Consider the following 21,574-nt stretch of genomic DNA (forward strand, 5'->3'; position numbering starts at 1 on the left):
TTTTAAGGTGAAAATGTACCTGCACATTTCTTTGTGAGATCCACACTTTTATGTTAGAATGTAGTATATGGTGTGTATTTTAATATTTCTCTAAAATAATCCTTTATCATGAAAAGGATGTTGCAGAAAACCACTCAAGTTGAGCAGATAGCGCTGTGAAGATGAACTCTTTGCAGTTTGTACATTCCTGCACGCAGAGGGCACTGGAGCGCAGTGGAGAGCTTTTTGGAGGACAGCGAGCGTCTGTGGATGTCTGCTGAAGTGCTGTATTATTTCCAGACTGCCGGTTAGGAGGTCAATGATCAGGCTGATTGAAGGTCGCATGTGATCATTGTGACTATGTGTTTTGAAAGACAGATCAATGGTAACAATGAAAACAGATAAAGACATCGGGGTAAGTGGATCCGTTTGGTGTGCAGAAACATGAATGCAAACAGTGGTTTCACTGGGAATTTTAACAAAACACATCAGAAGCACAACATTACTCTGCAGAACTCAATGTTTGTTTAACCAGAATCTTACAAAAGCCAGCATGAAATTCACCATGATTTTACACTTTTATCTTACAAAAGTCCAGACACACACACACACACAAAACCTTTTATCATGTTTACTTTGAAATACGATCAGTACTGCAACTCTCTTCAACGGTTTTCTGACAAATACAAAACGATGTACAGTAACCTCTTACATTATTAAGGTAGGAAAATGTTGGCTGTTATGAGGAACAGAGACCCGGGGCCTCATTTATAAAACGTGCGATTTGAACTTGAAGAGTGTGCGTACGCTAAAATCCACTCCTACGTTTATATTTATAAAAACAGTTTTTGACGTGGAAAAGAGTCCTTGTGGCAGAGAGCTTTTTTTTTTTTTTTTTTGCATATGTTCGTTCTCTGAATCAAACATATGCACATTTTAGAAATGATCATAAGATTAAAAATGTTGGATGGTTTCTACACAACATTTTATAAATAAGGCCCCTTGTTTCTGTTCCTTAAAGTCAACATAAAATCAGAATGGATCCTATTTACGTTCCTGGCCTTATTGAGCACGTCATACGAAGAAGAAACCAACACACACTCGTGAAAATTCATAACTATTTTATGTTTTGGTGCATTGGTTGCAACTTCGTATGAATTTGCACAATCTTACTCATACGATCTGCTTACGCCGCTCTGAGGGTTAGGCTTCGGGGTGGACCTTCATGCTTTTTTCTAAATATTGTAGGTTTTCATACAATTCAAATTGTATGAATTCAACACCAAGTCACCAATCTGTAAAATAGCTGTTTTCTCATGAAACTGAGCTGAAAAAACAAAACAAAAAACGTTCCTTTTCTTCCAGTGTTATTATAATTTATTATATAATATAATAGTATTACATAAACTATTATAGTATTTGTTAATATTTTGAATACTTTTATTCATTTTATTACTCATATCATTCATTTTTATTGTTTTTTAGCTTTAATTTCTATTCATTTTAGTTTGTCATTTTAGTACTTCAACATTTCTAATTTTCATTTAAGTTTTTTAAAGTGAAGTTTTTCATCTAATATTCATATTTTATTTTATTTTAGCTATATTTCAGTTAAAGAAAACATTGTAATTTTTAATTGTTTTAGTTTTAGTTAACAATAAGTTTCCTTCCTTTTCCGTTTCAGCCACCGTAACCAAGGCTTTTTGGACTATACGATAGCCAATTAGCAATTTAGCATTGCGATAAACTGGAGGGTAAACTTTCACTTTTCATCATCCAATCGATTCCTGATGGAACATGTTCCTGGATCAACGTTCCAATTCCAATCAACCAATCAGATTTGAGGGACAAGTTTACAGTTTTATGTCAAGTTTAGGCTTAAAACCAGGGTTTGGTGCTTTTACATCTGTGCTATTCACCTATAATTTCCCTCTGATTTTAGGGATAAGTTATGGGTAAGGTTAGGGATAGGGATAGGACTACATTTTCAGACAGGAATGTTGTTCCAGGATCAACAAAATACATTGACTCATCTAACTCAAATCCCGCCCTACTGTGTTTCCTAATATCCTGTATGATTCAGAAATATGTTCCATTGCAAAAGTAAAACGGCTTGTGAATGTCAATTCTCGTTGACTTTAACCAAAATGTACAGCACCATCTACATCTGGAATTCAATTAATTCACTTTCGAGTTGAACACCAACCCTGTCACAACATCCCTCAAGGACGGTGAAAAAGCAGCTTCGTCTTTGACTTTCTTTCTCCTTCAGTGTTGTCCTGCTCCCGCACGCGAGATGAATTCACAGAATTCACGTTCTTCTCTTCTGAGACTTCAGGGACTTAGACACGTCCTCACATCACTTCAGTCACTTCAGTTCAGGTTGTGAATAAAAAACAACATCGAGGAATAATCAACTCTTTTGGTCATACGTTAATGCAAATCCCTGACAGATCGATTCATGATAGCAAAGACAGTGTTATTCGCCTAAATGTGTCCGACGTCATTTCCCACGTCTGTCAGGGCTCGCTACCTTCATGCAGACTGTTCACTATTCACATACAGGGTTTCCTAATTTCTAACAGTGTGCCACATATTAAATACTTCATTTTTTCCCAACTTGCTTCCCAGTACGTTGTCTCGACGTCACAAACAAATCACATCTGCACGCTTGAAATCCACCTGGAATGAGGTTCCTCGGTCTGAAACGGGTGCAGGAGGGATTCGCCGTGCGATTTAGATCAGTGTGTCAGGAGCAAACTGTGATCCGGTCCACCAAAGCAGACCTCCACAGACACCCATGATCAGGACCGCCAGAGCGGCTTTGAGCACGGCTCTGGGGGGCCGAGTGAAGTCGGCGGGTCCCATTGTCGCCAGTAGCGCGGTAGTGACCGTGAGAGTGAACGCGATGGAAATTGCTGTGTTGATGGCCACGATCTGACCAAACTTGGCGAAAGGCACGATGACACAAAAAAAGAGCGGAATGGTTGAAATCACCGTAGTGACGGCACTAGAGACTATGGCAACACCCACGTGATTGGCTGCTTCAAGGGTCCGTAGCTGCCGTTTGATGGAGGAGTCCTGTAAGCCAAATCAGAAGGAATGACACTTGTGAAAACTCTTCGTATTAACATTCACCTCACGCAGTATTTTTCTTTCTCTTTCTTGACTCTTACTTTGGTGTCATGTCTGATACGCCTACTATCTTTTAAATCAAGAAGTGTGAATGGCTCATCATGTTTAGCTGTTTTGCAACTCTTGTCAGCAATTAAATTCACAATACTAAAGAGATGTGAAGCTCGAGGAAAGGAATGGTGGAAACAGAGCAGAATACAGGATCAGACGTGTTTATCTCATCAGTATGCTGACATTTCTCCTAGTCACTGGGTTTGTGCTCAGTAACAGCAGGATTTCGCCATAATACTGCAGTCAGCATGAATCAGTGTGTTTACACAATTTTTAGTTATAAAACAGATGTGAGTAAAAGATTCAGGTAGTCAGGGATGGGCAGTATTTATGATACATATATTTAAAAGACGTATTTCAAATACAAAATAGTATTTTGTAATTTGTATTTGATAGGGTTGATGAAAATGGCTTCGTATTTTGTATCAAAATACTTTAGTGTTTTGTATTTTTAAAATACTGTAAAATACCTTGTAAGAAGTCTACATGATGACATCATTAAATTGATTGGTGCTGATTGGTTCTTACTCAGTAGTTTAGCCAGACTTGTTGAGATCAGAATAGAAAATTGATCCATATGGAAGAAGGTGGTCAAGAAACGTGAAGGCTGCCAGCTTTCCATCATTTTTTTGCATAAATTGCTATAATTTTTAACAGTTCATGTTAAGTTTTGGTAGCCTAGGCTAAATAGTGTACCAATTTACATAATGTTCTTGAAAACAATTATAGCGAGCAGCAGCCCCCCCTATATTTATGATTTATTAGTTAAAATAGTTGCTATGAATACAGGTGCCATCAGTTGTCTTCTTATGAATGACTTGTTTGTCATTGAGTCAGTGTTGCTGATGCAAAGTAGGCCCTTTGTTACCAAACACCAAGTACCTAAATTAGGAAGCTCTTGGTTACTTTAAAACTAACCTTCATCTGGGAGATCACAGGGATATGTTAATACTGGCTCTGTTAAAGCCACAATATGTAATTTTTCGCCGCTAGAGGTCGCTTATTCAAAACAAAGGCATAGCTTGATGACACTTTGATTTCATGGAATCACGGGAGGTGTTGTCTTCACGTCTACAGTAGGTGGAAAAGAATCGTGACGAGACACTTGTCTCATAGCAGCTGCACTTGTCACATATTAGTCATGGTAAAACATCACTGTAAATCAAGAAAACAAGATTCAAACAATAAGACTTAATGTGTTGAGCTATATAACACGAGTAGTTTTCTGTTAATGAATGTATCCAAACATAAATAAAATAAATAAAACACATAATATACTAAATATACTAAAGTGTCTTTGATGTTTTCATGGTTTCAACAAACTAGAAAACTAGAAATCGAGGGTAATGATGTCATTGATAGGCGACGCACGGACATGGTCTGTGTCCTGGTTAAAACTGCTTATTTATATGGATTTAAACAATTTTGAAAAAGAAAAAAAAAAATTGGGATAATTTAAGTACACAAGTCAACAAAATATATAAAATAGTTCTAGCGGTTTTTGGACATTTTAATCCAAAAATCCTACATATTGTGCCTTTAACTGGTTGCATATGTTAGATTTATTGCATGACTCGGGCAGAGAAAAGTTGGTGCTATCAAACATTGTTGGTGTCAGTGTAATGGTGAAGGGATAAAATAGGCCAACTGATGGAAGGTTTGCGAAGAAATTTCATGCTCCCTTGTAAAAGTATTTTTTAGCATTTTTAAAATACAAAAATACAGTAGTTTATTTTGATACATGGTGTGGCTGTTGTATTTTGTAGTTTATTTTGATACACTTAAAATTTAGGTATTTGGTGTTTTATTTTAAAACGCATTTTGATGTATTTTTGCCCAACCCTGCAGGCAGTCATATAGTAAACACGGTAAAAACGTCAAGACACAAGCACACCTAAAGGTAGCTATAAATCTAATGATGATAAATGCTTTATTACTGTGTTATAATATAATGCATCAATTATTCCACCGTAATCCATTTTTTAAAAAGGGCTTCATTAAGTTCTCCATATGCTATTATGTATAATGCCATATAGAATGGCACGTACGACTGCAAACATTTCGCTTTTAATTTAGGAGATGCTGTATTATCCAGGCTAGCTTATACTACACCAATTTAAATGACTTCCCTGGAGCATGCCAGGGTTCAGTGCCTTGCTCTAGGGCATAACGGTGGGAGGAAATCCCAGCATCTTAACAGCTGAAGTGATGTCCCAAACTAGGATCCAACCGAGCTTTGGTGTTATGTTCCCAGATTACTACCAATGAAAAGGTCAGGGATGTGAATATATCATAAAACAGTTCCATTTTAACATCACAGGAGATAGTTGTTGAGTAATGGATAAGTGTAAATCATACCGAATTGTGATTAGCCAGTCCTGAAGTTTCAGGGTCCCCCGCCAGAAGATAGCCTTCCACTAGATGCAGGCAATAGTCCACCGAAGAGCCCACCAATATGGAGAGAGAAATGGCTTCAACCGCACCCATCTCCCACCCGAGCCAATACATCACCGCCACCACCAGACACACCATACCTGCCAGTGCCAACACACACACGTTATGAGGTTATTTCAAGATTTAGAGAGGACCTAAAAGAGGACTGCATTTCCCAAAGCATCATTAGCTAACTATGGTTGCAAGTTCCGTCGTTACCAACATAGTTCAACGATTTTCAGCGATGTTCTATGAACATTTGCAAACAGCATCTCAATCTTGTGTGGTTGGAACTACAGCGCTCAGGCTGTGGTTAGAAGCATAGTTTCTTGTTAAATGACACATGGACTTAAATAGATCATGTTCTTGGGTACAATAAGCAACTTAACATTCAGTACATTCTATATACTTAATTCTATTTAAAGGATTAGTTCACTTTAAAATTAAAATTACCCCAAGCTTTACTCACCCTCAAGCCATCCTAGGTGAATATGACTTCCTACTTTATGATGAACACAATCGGAGTTATTAATAAATATCCTGAAGTGTCCAAGCGTTATAATGGCAGTAAACGGGACCAACAAGTATGAAGCTCAAGAAAGTGCATCCATCCATCATAAACATACTCCACACGGCTCCGGGGGTTAATAAAGGCCTTCTGAAGCGAAGCGATGCGTTTGTATAAGAAGAAAATCAATACTTAACAAGTAAAATATCTAAAAAAAAAGTGTAAAGTGTAACGCCTCTCGCAGTTCAAAACGCTTACACTACGTCCTGTGCCTAGAATAGATTAACTAGCAGAAGTTATTACTCCTCCACCTGCATGTGACGTCATTAAAGGATTAGTTCACTTTCAAATTAAAATTTGAAACCAAACGGTTGAAGGTCAAAATGACAGTTTCAGTGCAGCTTCAAAGGGCTTTAAACGATACCAGACGAGGAATAAGAGTCTTATCTAGCGAAACGATCGGTCAATTTCGGAAAAGAAAACAAAAATGATATACGTTTTAACCATAGACGCTCGTCTTGAACTAGCTCTCTTCTCCTTCTCTATTAGAATTCCGGCAGTGTAGACAATAAGTATATGACAGCTTAGTTCAAACTTGGACTGTGGAGGGCAGTAATACACTTAGCAGCGTCTACACTGCCGGAATTCAAATAGAGTCGTAATCGACCGTTACGACTGCGGTCACGCCCGCTAAGTGGCAAAAGACTGAGCGGCAGCATTGGTTTTCAGCGTGAATGCCGCGAAAAACACACAAAACACATCCAAAACAGGAATGAGCTTTGTGATTGACTGTACAAATAGCTTTGACACAAAACCTGAGGTATATATTTAAAGACTGCAGAAAGCTACAGAAAAAAGAAGTAAATGGATCGCTGCAATTCACAGAAACAGCTGGACTCCAAGCAGAGAAACATGGATTTGCAGTTATCATTTTGTGTCAAAATGTTGGATTTTGAGGTAAAATCATACCGTATATATTGTATTGTTATATATTGTGTTGACAACTCAACAATTAAATATTTTCCATCTTATATTAAGATGCATAATTTGGTGTTTTTAAATAAACACTGACAAAAACTATACAAGTTTTAGGGCTGGACAATATGACGATATATATAACATTGATAAAAGTGATCACTCCGATTTAAACCTACCGATATTGTAGTTATATAAAATATTCACAGGCAGATTTGCTTTATGTGTTTCCCCAGCATTGAAATCAGGCACATTTAAATGTCAGGAAAAACGACTCCTGGCTGCATGTCAATATCCATGGATTAGGTTTATTTGACATGTCAATAGGAACACTTTCGAGCCCAACCTTTAGTGTAATCGTTTGATTTACTCGCATTTTCGCAGTTTCCCCTATTAAATCCAGTCATGCAGCAGGTTCTTTTGCCACTCAGTCCAGCTGAGGGAGCGCGTTCCGGCGGGAAAGTGATGTTGATGCATACCCTCTACTAAGAAGAAGAAGAAGAAGAAGAAGAAGAGAGCTAGTTCAAGACAAGCGTCTATGGTTAAAATGTATATAATTTTTTTTTTTTTTCGAAAATGACCGATCATTTCTCTAGATAAGACTCTTATTCCTCGTCTGGTATTGTTTAAAGCTCTTTGAAGCTGCACTGAAACTCTAATTTTTACCTTCAACCATTTGGGGCCAATTGAAGTCCACTATAAGGAGAATAATCCTGGAATGTTTTCATCAAAAACCTTCATTTCTTTTCGACTGAAGAAAGAAGGACATGAACATCTTGGATGACATGGGGGTGAGTAAATTATCAGGAAAATTTTATTTCAAAGTGGACTAATCCTTTAACAACAGCTAGTTCCTATCTCTATGAAGCCCCACCTTCCGAAAAGTGCAATGTGCTCTGATTGGTCGGCTGGACCATTGTGTTGTGATTGGTCAACTGCTTTGAGCATGTTACGGAAATGTCACGCCCCTTACCATAACCGTGAGTATACTGTGAAAACTCAAGACCACAATGGAGGCGTTTCAGGGAGTTCAGTGCTTAATGACATAAAGAATAACTCTCTTTGAAGTGCTTTTGTGCTTTGTAACTTTGCAGAATTGTTTCATGCTCAAACAGCAACATTACACACTAAAAATGTAAAAAAGCATAATAGGTCCTCTTTAAACTGCTCAAAAACACTCTGGTTCTGTTCTTCCTTTTCACTGTTTTTATTCCATCCTCTACTTGAATTCAAGCATCATTGCACATTTTTGAAATCTATTTCCTTGTTTAGTTGGACACATAGAAGTGGGATGATTTTCAGAGTCTCTTTTCATTTCACATAATTTGTATATTCGTTCAGTCTGAGTAATCACTTGTAGTGATAATATTCCCGTCTGAAAGCAAGTTAAATTACGGTCATGACTGGCATATTGTATTAACATATAAATGAGATGGGAATAGAGCTGCACATTTCAAAGGCAATGATTTTCACCATCAGTATATATTACACGAGTCAATTAAATTCAACAGAAGAAACAGGCATTTGATGGCATCGTCCAAAGGGGGACGCTGCATTTAGGTATCCTCAATGAAAATTAGTTGGTCGTAATAAATGGTGGTAAACCATATCAAAGAGATACAGTAAATCAAAGAGCGACTCTCACGCAAACACGTCCAGGTCACATTTCACGCAAAAATAAAATAAAATGATCCTCTAAAGAAAAACGTTTTAGATTTTTTGCATTGTGACTAATTGCTATTATAAACACATTTGCTTTAATGCATTAATTGCTTCTGTTTCCGCTCTGGAAGTCTATGGCAGCTCTATGGCTGCGGGAAAGTTATGAAATTTGGTGAAAAGCTTGGCTTTGCTCCAATTTCCACGAAAATTGAACCAGATCATCTTCAGACCATGCAGAAAAAAAGATATGGAATTCAAGTCGATTTGTCAAAACATTTTTCGAAAAACCAAGAACGAATTTTACGTTACACTTGCAGAAATTGATCTCCTCAACGCTTTATTGTATTCAGACCAAACCTGGTCCATGTCATCACAAGCATGACCTGAGGGTAACTGCTGCATTTTTGCACTTCGCCACCTACTGGTCGGGATATACAAAAAAATGGCTATTTTGCCTATAACTTCTGATCGGTTTGCCCAAAAATCATAAATTTGTCTTGTTAGATTCAAGGCATCATGATGAGTCAAATGATATCCAATTTTTCAACATTGGCTATTTTGAATTTTTTACTAAAATGCTGTATTTTATTAACGCATTAGCATCAGCACAATGTCTTGAAGGAGCCTGAGAAGTTTCAAGCCAGCGCCACCTAGTGGTAAAATCAAATATTCAAAAGCTTATAACTTTAGGTGTGGTCAGCTTATTACGAAACTCGGTGTGTGTCATCAGCATGCTCTGACACACATATTCAAAAGGTTGTGAGACAACGCCGTCTTGTGGTCAAATGTTATAATGAAATTTTAAGAAATGCTGATAGTTTTGATTAATTTAACCTTTTGTCATGACACTGGTCTTAATAGATTCCTTGGGTCAGATAATCTTCAGACCATGCCGGCAAAAGGTATGGATTTTGTCACAAAACTGTTTTTGTATTGTGCAGCAGCATGATGCCAAAATGACTCTGAGGCTGTATCTCTGCACTGCTTTGCCCTATTGACACCAAACTTTGCATGTTTCATCGTCACCTTACTCTCAACACACCACATCAATTTGGTCACAGCGACACCTATTGGCAAACTGTAATAAACTTTTCAATCATATTTCTAATGACCGTATTCGTGATTTTTCAGCCAATTTTCCTAAAATCATCCTAAAATGTTGTTACTTGCTTGTTGTTGCAGCTGGTCTGACGCCCCAAGCCATGTTGGCATGGCTTATTGTGCTCTTTGTGCTTGGCCCCCATAATTGCTGCTTACAGCTATTTATTTATTTTTGTAATTTTTCTACCAGTGTTTCTCATATACAGTAATCAGTGTTATTTTACAATCATTTATATATTCTTACATTATTTATTCAAATTAAATTATTATTAAAAATTATTATTAAATTATTATTATTAAAATGTATTATTTTTGTATTTTACAGTTTTCATTTTAGTTAAAGTAATTATGTTATGTGCTTTTGTCATTTTTATTACATTTTTAATATGTCTATTTAGCTTTAATTTATTTGTATTTCAGTTTTAGTATTTTATTTCAGTTAGTTGCCATGGCAATTTTTAAAAAAAAAATTTAATTTAAGTTTTTCATGAAATATTTACATTTTCTTTATTTTAACTTTATTTCAAATATAAATTTTTGTTTTTGTTTTAGTTAACATTAACAACACTGACTATATATATATTTTTTTACTGTTTTTAAAATACAACTCATTATTTCATTAAATTTCGTTCAGTGCGAATGCTACAATATGTACAAATATTTTACAATTTGAATAATCCATACATTTTTTTTTGGCATCACAATAAAGTTAATTTCTGAGTAAAATTGACGTAATTTTCTTTGTGTGCAATATCAATTATTATTTTTTCCAGTGATTTTTGGGTTGATATTATATACTAACAAAAATAATATTAATAGTTAATATTTGTATTTCAGTTTTAGTATTTTATTTCAGTTAGTTGCCATGGCAATTTTTTTTACTTTTTTTTTTTATTTAAGTTTTTCATGAAATATTTACATTTTCTTTATTTTAACTTTATTTCAAATATAAATTTTTGTTTTTGTTTTAGTTAACATTAACAACACTGACTATATTTTTAATTTTTTTGTAGCGAATGCTACAATATGTACAAATATTTTACAATTTGAATAATCCATACATTTTTTTTTTTTTTTTGGCATCACAATAAAGTTAATTTCTGAGTAAAATTTTGACGTAATTTTCTTTGTGTGCAATATAAATTATTCTTTTTTCCAGTGATTTTTGGGTTGATATTATATACTAACAAAAATAATATTAATAGTTAATATTTGTACAGTGTACAATGTTTGCAAAGGTGTGACATACCCAGAATGCTCAGCAGGATTGGCAGCAGCAGAAGAGGATGTGCAGTAAACACAGCTACTGATGCGATGCAGATGGCAAGTGACAGCAGGAGACTGTAGAGGGCGCTCTCTACACCTACAGTCAAGGGGTAGTGCATAAAGAGGAGTTCAGGGAGGGAGTCAGTCCATGGTAAATGAAATATAAATAGAGAATCTGAATGCAGATTCATTATTGTCATTTGTTGAGAGTGAGGTTAATGAGCACTCATGTTAATGATGTCTGCGCATCAGACTAATCGCTCTTAAATTGCTCATTTATTCAAGCAGAGCCATTTTTATCAAAGCTGGTTTCGGTCTATGCCATGTTCTATTTTTGCTCTCTTGCCTATAATTTCCATGAAGATCTGTTTCCAGTGTTGGCAGGTCTGGAAGCCTCTTCTCAAGGCAGACGACGCTGGGAGTGATGCAAGCTGCTTCTGCAGGAAGCTCTCCCATTGGAGGAAATCAGAGAGAGTCTGAAACGAAGACTTTCCCTTGTAGGTGGTCTGAATCATAGAGACAATGAGAAAGAGTGGCATAAAAATGCTTAATAACCTGGAGTATGAAGTCAAGTTATAAAAATGATGCTGCCACCAGTGTTGGGGGTAACGCATTACAAGAAATGTGCATTTCGTAATCAGATTACTTTATTAATTAATTATAGTTAATTAATTTTTGAGTTCCTTTTTTTAAAGTAATGCATGTTACTTTTTTAGTTGAATTCATTTGCTCAAACATTTTTTCAAACTATACTGAATTAAATTTCTCTCTCTTCTCCATAACGTAGTCACTTAGACATGCGCAATCATGTGTGCGGGAACAGACAAAAAGTTCAAAAGTAACAAAACGCATTACTTTTTATTTTGAATAAAAATAGTTGCACAGTAGGTAATATAACCCGTAATGTTAAAAGATCTTTTGTATGACATACAGCTCTAGTGGTCAGGAAATATTCAAAGTGGTCAGAATATAATAATATTTCAAACAGTGCTGGGTAGATTACTTACAAAATTTAGTCGGTTTCTGATTACAAAATTAAATGACAAAAATTGTAGTTAGTAATGTAATCCACTACATTACACATTTAAGGTAATATAATCTGACTACTTTTAGATTACTTTTAGATTAATTTTGACCTCTCGTTGATCACATTGATTTGAATAGGATAATCTTGTACCATACTGATATAAAAATACAAAGAAAAAGAAAATATATTCCATTCTTTGTTATCAGCAACATGAAGTGCATGAAATATTACGTGATGTCAGGGTTTCTCAGACGGGTTCGTGAAAGAACTGCAGGGGGTTCATGAATTTAATGTAAAGCTATTAAATAATTGTATCATAAAAAATTTAAATTAAATAATAAATAATTTTAATAAAATTAATACAATCAAAATAAACATTCACTAAAAAAGTTAATATTTATATATTTTATTTGTTTACCTGCATGTCATGTGACCATTAACTGTCATCAGATAACTAACCAAATTGTATTATTTATTTGTATTATTTATTGACTTAATTTTATTATTGACCTAACTTATTAACTTAAAATCACAGGGGGTACTTTGAGTAAATAAATTTGGTCAAAGAGGTTCAGCTGACATAAAAGTTGGGGAATCCCTGCATTGCATGTAAATAAGAAATTATGTGAATTTGTACATTGTATGAAAGTCAAAAGTCTTCCAAAGACAGTAATACTGGTTAAATGACTCACTGAGTAATAATTCAAATAATATTTGTGTTTGTCAGGAGCTGATTAGATATGCAATGTTGCAGTGTTGAGAAAACATGAAGTGAAATGATTTCTGTAAATGCAGTGATCAGATGGTGTGTGGGTCTCAGTTTTCAGTGATAGTCACATGACTAGCGGCTGGTCTGTGAGCGATTCCACAAACCTGGAAGACCTTCTGAATGTATATAAGCAGTAGGCTTTTTTTTAGAAAAGAAAATTTAAAAGATAAAAAAGTAGTAGGGAGAATCAATGAATTATGAATAATTTACTGCTATTGTAAGAATAACGTAATCATGTAATTAAAAAAAAAAAGTAACTGTAGTCTGATTACGAGTATTTTTTAAATATATAATATAATTACAATGAATTAATTTTTGAAATCTGATTATGTAATCTAGATTACATCTAATCAGTTACTACCCCTTACTGATTGTAAATGTGTTTTTAAAAGTAACACAAAAGTAGCATAATGCAAATCCATAAAAAGTAATTAAATTACCTTTAAAAGTAAAATTCCCCAACACTGGCTGTCACACTCTCTAAAGCCGCTTTTCCATCTAAATTACCCAGAACAATTTGTCCCAGGAACTTTTTTCCCCCCAGACCTGTTGCTGTCTGCGTTTCCATTGCGGTCTGAAGTACCTTGTGATGTAGAACTGCGCACATCTTTCCAGTTCCCTCCGCATATACGTTTATAAGCCTGAACCTCGCTGTCGGTCCATCGGTCTTATTTTTAAACTCCATTGTAGAGATGTCAAAAGTACTGAATTTTAAAACTTTGAGCACTGTTGAGCAGATTCGTAAAGACCTCTGATTGGCCGTTGTGTTCACACGCTCATCAGATATGTCTGTGATTGGCTACAATGATCAATGCATGGAAGAGTTTGAATTTTAAAGCGTTTTGAAAGCGGGAGCATTTGAAAGCAGGCCTGCTTTCAAACGCTCCCGTGTGTATCTGTGTAAGCACTCGGTGAAGAGTGTCACTGATGTCTATTTACAACATGTTTTTGAAGCGTTGATCATTGTAGCCAATCACAGACATATCTGATGAGCGCATGAACACAATGGCCAATCAGCAAGGGCGTAGATTTGATTTCAACTTTGGGGGGGTTGAACGTTGGTATGGATGTATTGTATTGGGGTTTTTTTTTTTAATATTGGGGGGTTACCTCCCCCCCCCCATCCACCCCACAAACTACGCCCCTGCCAGTCAGAGATGTTTACGAATCCACTCAACAGTACTCAAAGCATCACATTTTTAAAATTTCAGTACTGACTTGGTACCGAAGTCAGTACTTTTGACAACTCTACTCCATTGTTGATTCGAATAGCAAACAACTCTTACTCAACTCTTACCGCAACAGACTTCTAAAAATTGTGGTTGAAATAAAATGCTGTGTGGAGTCAACCAATCAAAATGCTTCATGAACTCAACCAATCAGCATGTTCAGTGACCAAGTCCCACCCCAAAAAGGTTCTGAACTTTGAAAAAGTACTACCACGCGAGCAGGGACTTTCTGAGGGGGAAATTTTTACCCAGAACTTCATTTAGACCCTGGTTCCACCCCAAAGTCCCTAGTTCCTGGGGAAAGTTCCTGCGGTAGAAAAGCAGCTTTAAGGGCCAAAAAGCACTATAAAAGTAGTCCATTTGACTCAACAACATTTTTGTGTGAACTGCAGTAGTGAACTCACTGATTCAAAAGCCATAGAGATCCAGTGCACTCTACCGCCCTGCATGCCCACTGCACCATGGGATAGCTGGCCAGGTAACAGGTTGGGCTCAGGAAGAGAGTGACACTCCGGGTGAAGTAAGGGCAGAATGGATGTGAGGCTGTTTCCTGAAAGAGAGAAACAGGATGTGGTAAAACTGTGACCGATTGAAAGGGTATTTCAGAAGAACTCGCGGACGATTCTCCCTCACCTGATGGCAAACACTGAGCTCCACCAGGCTTCACCAGCTTGGTATTGGCACTGATGGCTTTGCACAGCTTGCACAAGTGCCCGATCTCATTAAACACATCAAAGTCTGGATCAAAGATCACACTGCCCTTTGAGGGGGAGGAACGTCAATAATCATTCAATTAATAATTCATAAATCAGCTTCAAAGGAAAACAATCAATGTATAGACTGAGACCACATTAAAAATCAAACCTGCAAATAAACAAAACGTTTTTTGAACATTTTGAAAAGATAGAGTTAAAATGATACAGAAATAACCCTGTAAATAAAAGTCCTAAAAATCTATTTTTTAAATAGAACTGTTTAATGAACTTTTGGACAAAATATTAAAAAATTCCATTAAAAAAAAGTATATTTGATTTTATGGCTATATACATATTCAATGTGGTGCAGTTGCTGATATTTATATGGACAAAAAGGAAGATGAAATCAATAAAATCTTTATAACAGAATAGAGACTACTTATATAAAATGCATACAAATATCAGTTGTGCCTGTATATCTCACAGTAATATGTCTTAGTAAGGTGATAGTTAAATGCTTTGTTTAATGATCAAAGCTCTGTAGTTTGTATTGTGGGGGCAAAACATATAATGCAATGTGTAATGTAAGATAAACAAATAAACCTTCCTCAAAAGCCTGATGTATCATATTTGATATTCACAAAAAAAAAAAAAGAAGATGGATGGATGGATGGATGGATGGATGGATGGATGGATGGATGGATGAATGGATGGATAAACCTAAGTTGTTTCAGTCCAGTAATTGTTCATCTTCAAATATTACTAACAATATCAATGTTATTCTTATGTTTACCTTATTAAAAATCAGTAAAGATTTCACAGCACAGTGGTGAACCACGACCTGAAGGAGGACGTTTTTACACTAAAAGGCCTTTTACTTGCTAAAACAAGTCTAATATATCAATTAGATGACAGACGGCATGCAGTAGATTATGTGCAACAGGTTATTCAGCAAAGCTTTGATCATGTTTATAATTAAGACATCTTAGAAATCTGTGCATCAAATATGATACAGTAGGCTTTATAAGGTTCTAGATCAAAAAATGTGTGACTGATATAAAATAAGTCATTTTTCATTTCTGCACTCTGTGTAAATAGTTTAATTATGTCGTACCAGGTCTCCAATAACATGGTTGTCTGAGCGCTGGGTGCGGTTGACCCCCAGTATGCCGAACACCACAAACACCATGGCACCGGTGTCCACTAGAGGGCGCACTGCTGGTTTCCCACATTCACCTCCACTGCAGGGGTTAAAGCCTGATGTCCTGGAGATCTTAATCTGGGTAGGAGCTGAGCAGATATAGAAGATGTATCTGATACAACTGGCAAACTATCATAAAAGAAAAGTATCCAGCATCTCCTGCAAAAGTTTGGGGCATATCGAAGGAATATTGATTCTTGAATCCATGAATCTACTTTTTTTTTTGAGAACCCAATATTTTTGCAAGAAACACAGTACATTTTAAATGTGTATATCTGCCATCTGTATGTCAACTACCCATTTTAAACAGATCTCAGTTGGAGATATTTTTAGGTTACTTATAAGGTCACTCTTGTGAAAAAAAAATACACTTTAGCATACTTTTAAAAAGAGTTTTTACTGCAGAAAAAAAAAATATTTTAAAAGAATATACTGAAATGCAAACTCAATGTAATGTTTTCAGACACTTACTGGTGTCACGTCAGTTACTCTTTTTCCGTAAGCTGAATACAGAAGGTGGTCTGGCGGAAACTAGATATTTTACTTCATAACTTGTTAAATATGGATAATTTTTTCTACACAAATGCATTGCTTTGCTTCAGAAGGTCTTTATTAACCGTCCAGAGCCGTGTGGAGTACGTTTATTATGGATGGATGTGGATGGAGACACTTTCTTCAGCTTCATACTCATTGATCCCGCTCACTGCCATTATAAAGCTTGGATGCGTCAGGATATTTATTAATATTTCTCAGATTATATTCATCAGAAAGAAGAAAGTCATATACACCTAGGATGGCTTGAGGGTGAATAAAGCTTGGGCTAATTTTCATTTCAACAAAGAGTCTCTCCATCACTGTCCAACTCCGTTCAGAACAGAAAAGGCTGAACAGTTTCTGATATTTTCAGTGAGTCTGAGGTAATCTGAGCTGCTAACACTAGCTCTTGAAACTCCGCCCTCTTCTTGAGAGCAGCAGCTCATTTGCATTTAAAGGGACACACACAAAAACGGAGTGTGTTTGCTCACCCTTAAAAAGTGACAAATTTAACATGCTATAAAAAATTATCTGTGGGGTATTTGAGCTAAAACTTCACATACACACTCTGGGGACATCAGAGACTTATTTTACATCCTGTAAAAGTGGCATTATATGACCCCTTTAATGCGACACAAGACAATTTACCAATTTACACCCTCTACAAAATGTAGATTAGTCAGTAAAAAATCATCTGTGACATTTAATATTTTGGCTTTCATCACTATTTACGTTTGTTTGTCTTTCTACAGAAAAAATATTAACACAATTAGTAACTTTAAGGAGTAATGCAATATTGTAATGCATTACTTTTAAAAGTAACTTTACAAAAATTGTCTAAAGTTACTTTTAAAAGAACATTGCATAACAAACCAGTTAAAATGATAATCAAGTACTTTACATGTGCTTTAGTATGTTAGTAAACACATCAAAATATGTGTACTTCTTAAAGCATGACAAAACATTATTAAAACATGATTAAAAATGTATTTTAAGGTAAGACTTTTAATTTGACATTATTATAAAGTGCACTTTTTAAAAGCATACATAAGTGTCATTAAAGTGCACATTCAGTTAAGCAAGTGCACTTCTTTTTCACAAGGGGATGTTCTACCACAGGGGTGTCTAAACTCGGTCCTGGAGGGCCACTGTTGTGCAGAGTTTAGCTCCAACCCCATTTAAACACACCTGAACCAGCTAATCAAGGTCTAATTAGGCATACTAAAAACTTTCAGGCAGGTGTGTTGAGGCAAGTTAGAGCTAAACTCTCCAGGACAGTGGCCCTCCAGAATGAGTTTGGACACCTCTGTTCTACCACAAGCTTAAATTATACGTACAACTTCAAATACATTTAAATACATGTACCATACAATACATGTGAATACATTAATTTACATGTACCAGCAGGAAGTGGGGCGTAGAAGCTGCCCTGAGTGGGTCCATCAGGCCCAGAGCTGAACACACACCCCGGCGGCCCGTCACACACACGGCTGGGGTACGGGCTGATGGTGTGTTGGGCAAAATAGAGCTTCCTGTCAAAAACATACACAAACAGGAGATCAATTACTGGATTATTATTATCCCAGATCATTTTCAGGCATTTGTTCAAATGGGGCACATACAGGGTTAAATGTTGCACAGTTGAGAAGCAATAAAAAATGATTTCAATCAGTCACGGCTCATCTGTGAACATCACGTGTCCCCCCTCACACTCGCCTGCTGTGTTGCTGCTCAACCAAAGCCACGTAGAACTCAAACTCTGATCTCCAGCGACGGCCGCCGTCACATGACCGCAGTGTAAGCATCCAGCGAGGGCGGGGGTGATAGGCGTGAGACACACACACGGTCATCCGCGTGCTGAAGTTGCTATGGGGACTGCTGTAGGCCTGTTACCGTGACAACACATCGATCAGTGTTTGTCAGCTCAGATGGAATGGGGCTATAAGGGCAATTGAAGCGTGCTGAGGTGATACGAACACGCGGCTGCGCAAATTCCTCCGAGGCTGATGGAATTCTGAGGCGTCGCAATACATTACGTATATTGAAAGCTTTGTTTTTTCACCGAGGCATTAGCAAACAGGCGGTAATGGTTTTTGTCTGCGTAGTGAAGGTATTACGCAATGTGAAAAACACATTTTCAAGCCATAATTATGTTTTCAAGAAAATGGCTTATCACAGCTGTCTCACGACAACTGTTTGTGCTTGTATAAACCCAACTTGTTTCCTTTTCTTTGCTTAATGGAGAATGTTCAACCGGCAGTCATGCGAGTCTCTGTGTGTGTAAATGTTTGCCAGAGTAAGGCAAAAACAAATAGTTGGCTTTTTTCCAATTAATTTGTGTGAATATGAATTGAATTGATCACGGCTCACGGGATGTTGAACTGGAATGACAGGAAGAAGAATTTACTGCAATTCAGAGAAATTCAACAGTTGCACAACAGACAAATTTCATTAGTTAAGGCCAGTTCACAGGAAGGACTATAAAGATAAAGATAAAGATATATATTTTTTCTGAATATAAAAGAACATTACCCTTGGAATCACTTATATGCTAATATAGTTTTCATTATCTGTACTGTTATCGTTCTTGGTGTGAACGGGCCTTTAAACAGTGGGCAATTAAATAATTATTAAATAAAATGATTAATTTCACTAATTTTTCCCTTATGGAAAAAAAACAATTCTCAAATGATCAGATTTATTTCAATACTGTCAAAATATTAAATAAACCCATAAAACCCATAAAATGTTTTGTTTTTGCCACACAAAATATTCACCACATTGTTTTCAGATTCAAAATTTTAATAAAAAATATCAAAATTTGAATCTGTTTATATTACATAAATTAGTAAAATGAAAGTTATAATTAAATATAATATGAAATAAATATGTACAAATACAAATTCAAATTTGTTTCAAGCACTGATTATTTACCAGAAGAATGTAATGTTTTAACAAATGTCCTTATGTTGAGTGTACAGTGTTGTTATTGTTAATTAAAAACTAAAACTTATAAAAAATAATTTTCATTAATTGAAATAAACCTGAAATTAAATAATGAAAAACTTCAAATGATGAAAAACTTGAAGAAATGTTGCCTTGGCAACTGAAATAGCAATAAAGCAATAAAATTAAGTAAAACTGAAATAAAAATACATTAAAGCTAAATATAAATTAAAAATTTAGCTGGAAGCAACAATTAAAGGGTCAAGCACAAAAAAGGCATGAGTTATGCAAGCATGGCTGGAGCATCAGACCAACTGCAACAATGAGTAATTAAAAACATTTTAGATGATTTTAGTCAAAATGTAGTAACATGACTTAATTGCTTATCACTTTCGACCAATAGGTGGCGTTGTAACCAAATTGATGTGATGTGGTCAGTGTGGGGTGACAATGAAGCACACAAAGCCTTGTAGAGATACAGCCTCATTTTGGCATCATGCCGTCAACTTCGTTGATTCGTTAAACGATAACAATTTATATGGTATATCAATACGAAATCCATAACTTTTTCTGGCATTGATCTGATTCAGAAAAAGTAGGTTTTAAGTTGTTTTTTTCTTTTAGAAAATGTAGGTTTTCAAGTAAATTCAAAATGGCGGACAACAAGTTCGACCGACTATGGCATAATTGGTATCATTGTTCTCGGTATGACTTAAGGAATCTATCAGGAAAATAAATTTGCTTATTTTTCAATAAAATAAGCAAAATAAATGTTTTGAGTACCTTCAAGGCATCATGCCGAACATGCATACTTAATTTTTTTAATGCTACGCCAATGCGTTCGTGAAATATAGCATTTTGCGACAAAATTCAAAAAGGCTGACACAGGACAATTAGATATTGTTTGACTTGGCATGCCGCCCCAAATCTAAAGAGACTTAAGAGACTTGAAGCAAAACTTACTTTGTCAAATTTGTTTGCAAATTATTCAAGAATTAGCTTGAATTCCATTACTTATTGTTGGCATGGTCTGAAGTTGATCTTATTTGATTTTCATGAAAATCAAAGCAAGGGTCTAGGAGAAGTTCGAAAAAGTAGGTTTTTCATAAAAATCAAAATGGTGGAAAAAATTCAATGATGGAAAATTAGGGCATAGGGTGAATTCAGTGCTTTGCCCCTAATAATAAGAACACTAACGGATACAATAGGTGCCTACGCACGTTCTGTGCTTGGCCCCTGATAAAAATGACAAAAGCACTTAACAAAATTACGGAAGAGGATTAGGGCCAAGCAATAATAAAAAAATAAAACCATCTCGAGATTAAAGTTGTTAAATTTCGAGAAAAAACTCGTTAAATTTCGAGAAAAAAGTCGAGATAAAATGTTGAGAATAAAGTCATTAAATTACGAGAAAAAAGTCGTTAAATTGCGAGAACAAGTTCGTTAAATTATGAGAAAAATGTTAAATTTCGAGAAAAAAAATCGAGATAAAATGTTGAGAATAAAGTCATTAAATTACGAGAAAAAGTTCGTTAAATTACGAGAACAAATTCGTTAAATTATGAGAAAAATGTTGTTAAATTTCGAGAAAAAAATCAAGATAAAATGTTGAGAATAAAGTCATTAAATTATGAGAAAAAAGTCGTTAAATTACGAGAACAAATTAGTTAAATTAAGAATTTGTTCTCATAATTTAACAACTTTTTTCTCGAAATTTAACGACTTTTTTTCTCATAATTTAACGAATTTGTTCTCATAATCTAACGACTTTTTTCTCGTAATTTAATGACTTTATTCTCAACATTTTATCTCAACTTTTTTCTCGAAATTTAACGAGTTTTTTCTCATAATTTAACGAGTTTATTCTCAACATTTTATCTCAACTTTTTTCTCGAAATTTAACGAGTTTTTTCTCATAATTTAACGAGTTTATTCTCAACATTTTATCTCGACTTTTTTCTCGAAATTTAATGAGTTTTTTCTCGAAATTTAACAACTTTAATCTCGAGATGGTTTTATTTTTTTATTATTGCTTGGCCCTAATCCTCTTCCGTACAAAATTA

General features: G+C 35.4%; 1 protein-coding gene across 1 annotated transcript in view; it reads right to left on the bottom strand.

Annotated features, from left to right (window-relative positions):
• Window positions 1-1,519: 1,519 nt before the first annotated feature.
• The window catches only part of disp3 (dispatched RND transporter family member 3), a 72,419-nt gene continuing 52,364 nt past the window's right edge, over window positions 1,520-21,574 (bottom strand). Inside the window, exons 13-21 of the mRNA XM_048210859.1 lie at window positions 18,282-18,451; window positions 17,967-18,097; window positions 15,945-16,120; window positions 14,769-14,895; window positions 14,540-14,685; window positions 11,457-11,616; window positions 11,094-11,207; window positions 5,524-5,699; window positions 1,520-3,060 (exon numbers count right to left, since the gene is read on the bottom strand). Coding sequence (XP_048066816.1) covers window positions 2,716-3,060; window positions 5,524-5,699; window positions 11,094-11,207; window positions 11,457-11,616; window positions 14,540-14,685; window positions 14,769-14,895; window positions 15,945-16,120; window positions 17,967-18,097; window positions 18,282-18,451 — 1,545 coding nt within the window. The 3' untranslated portion in view covers window positions 1,520-2,715. The remainder of the gene's footprint in view (window positions 3,061-5,523; window positions 5,700-11,093; window positions 11,208-11,456; window positions 11,617-14,539; window positions 14,686-14,768; window positions 14,896-15,944; window positions 16,121-17,966; window positions 18,098-18,281; window positions 18,452-21,574) is intronic.

This window comes from Megalobrama amblycephala, linkage group LG12 (assembly GCF_018812025.1).
Source record: "Megalobrama amblycephala isolate DHTTF-2021 linkage group LG12, ASM1881202v1, whole genome shotgun sequence".
NCBI classification, from domain to species: Eukaryota; Metazoa; Chordata; class Actinopteri; order Cypriniformes; family Xenocyprididae; genus Megalobrama; species Megalobrama amblycephala.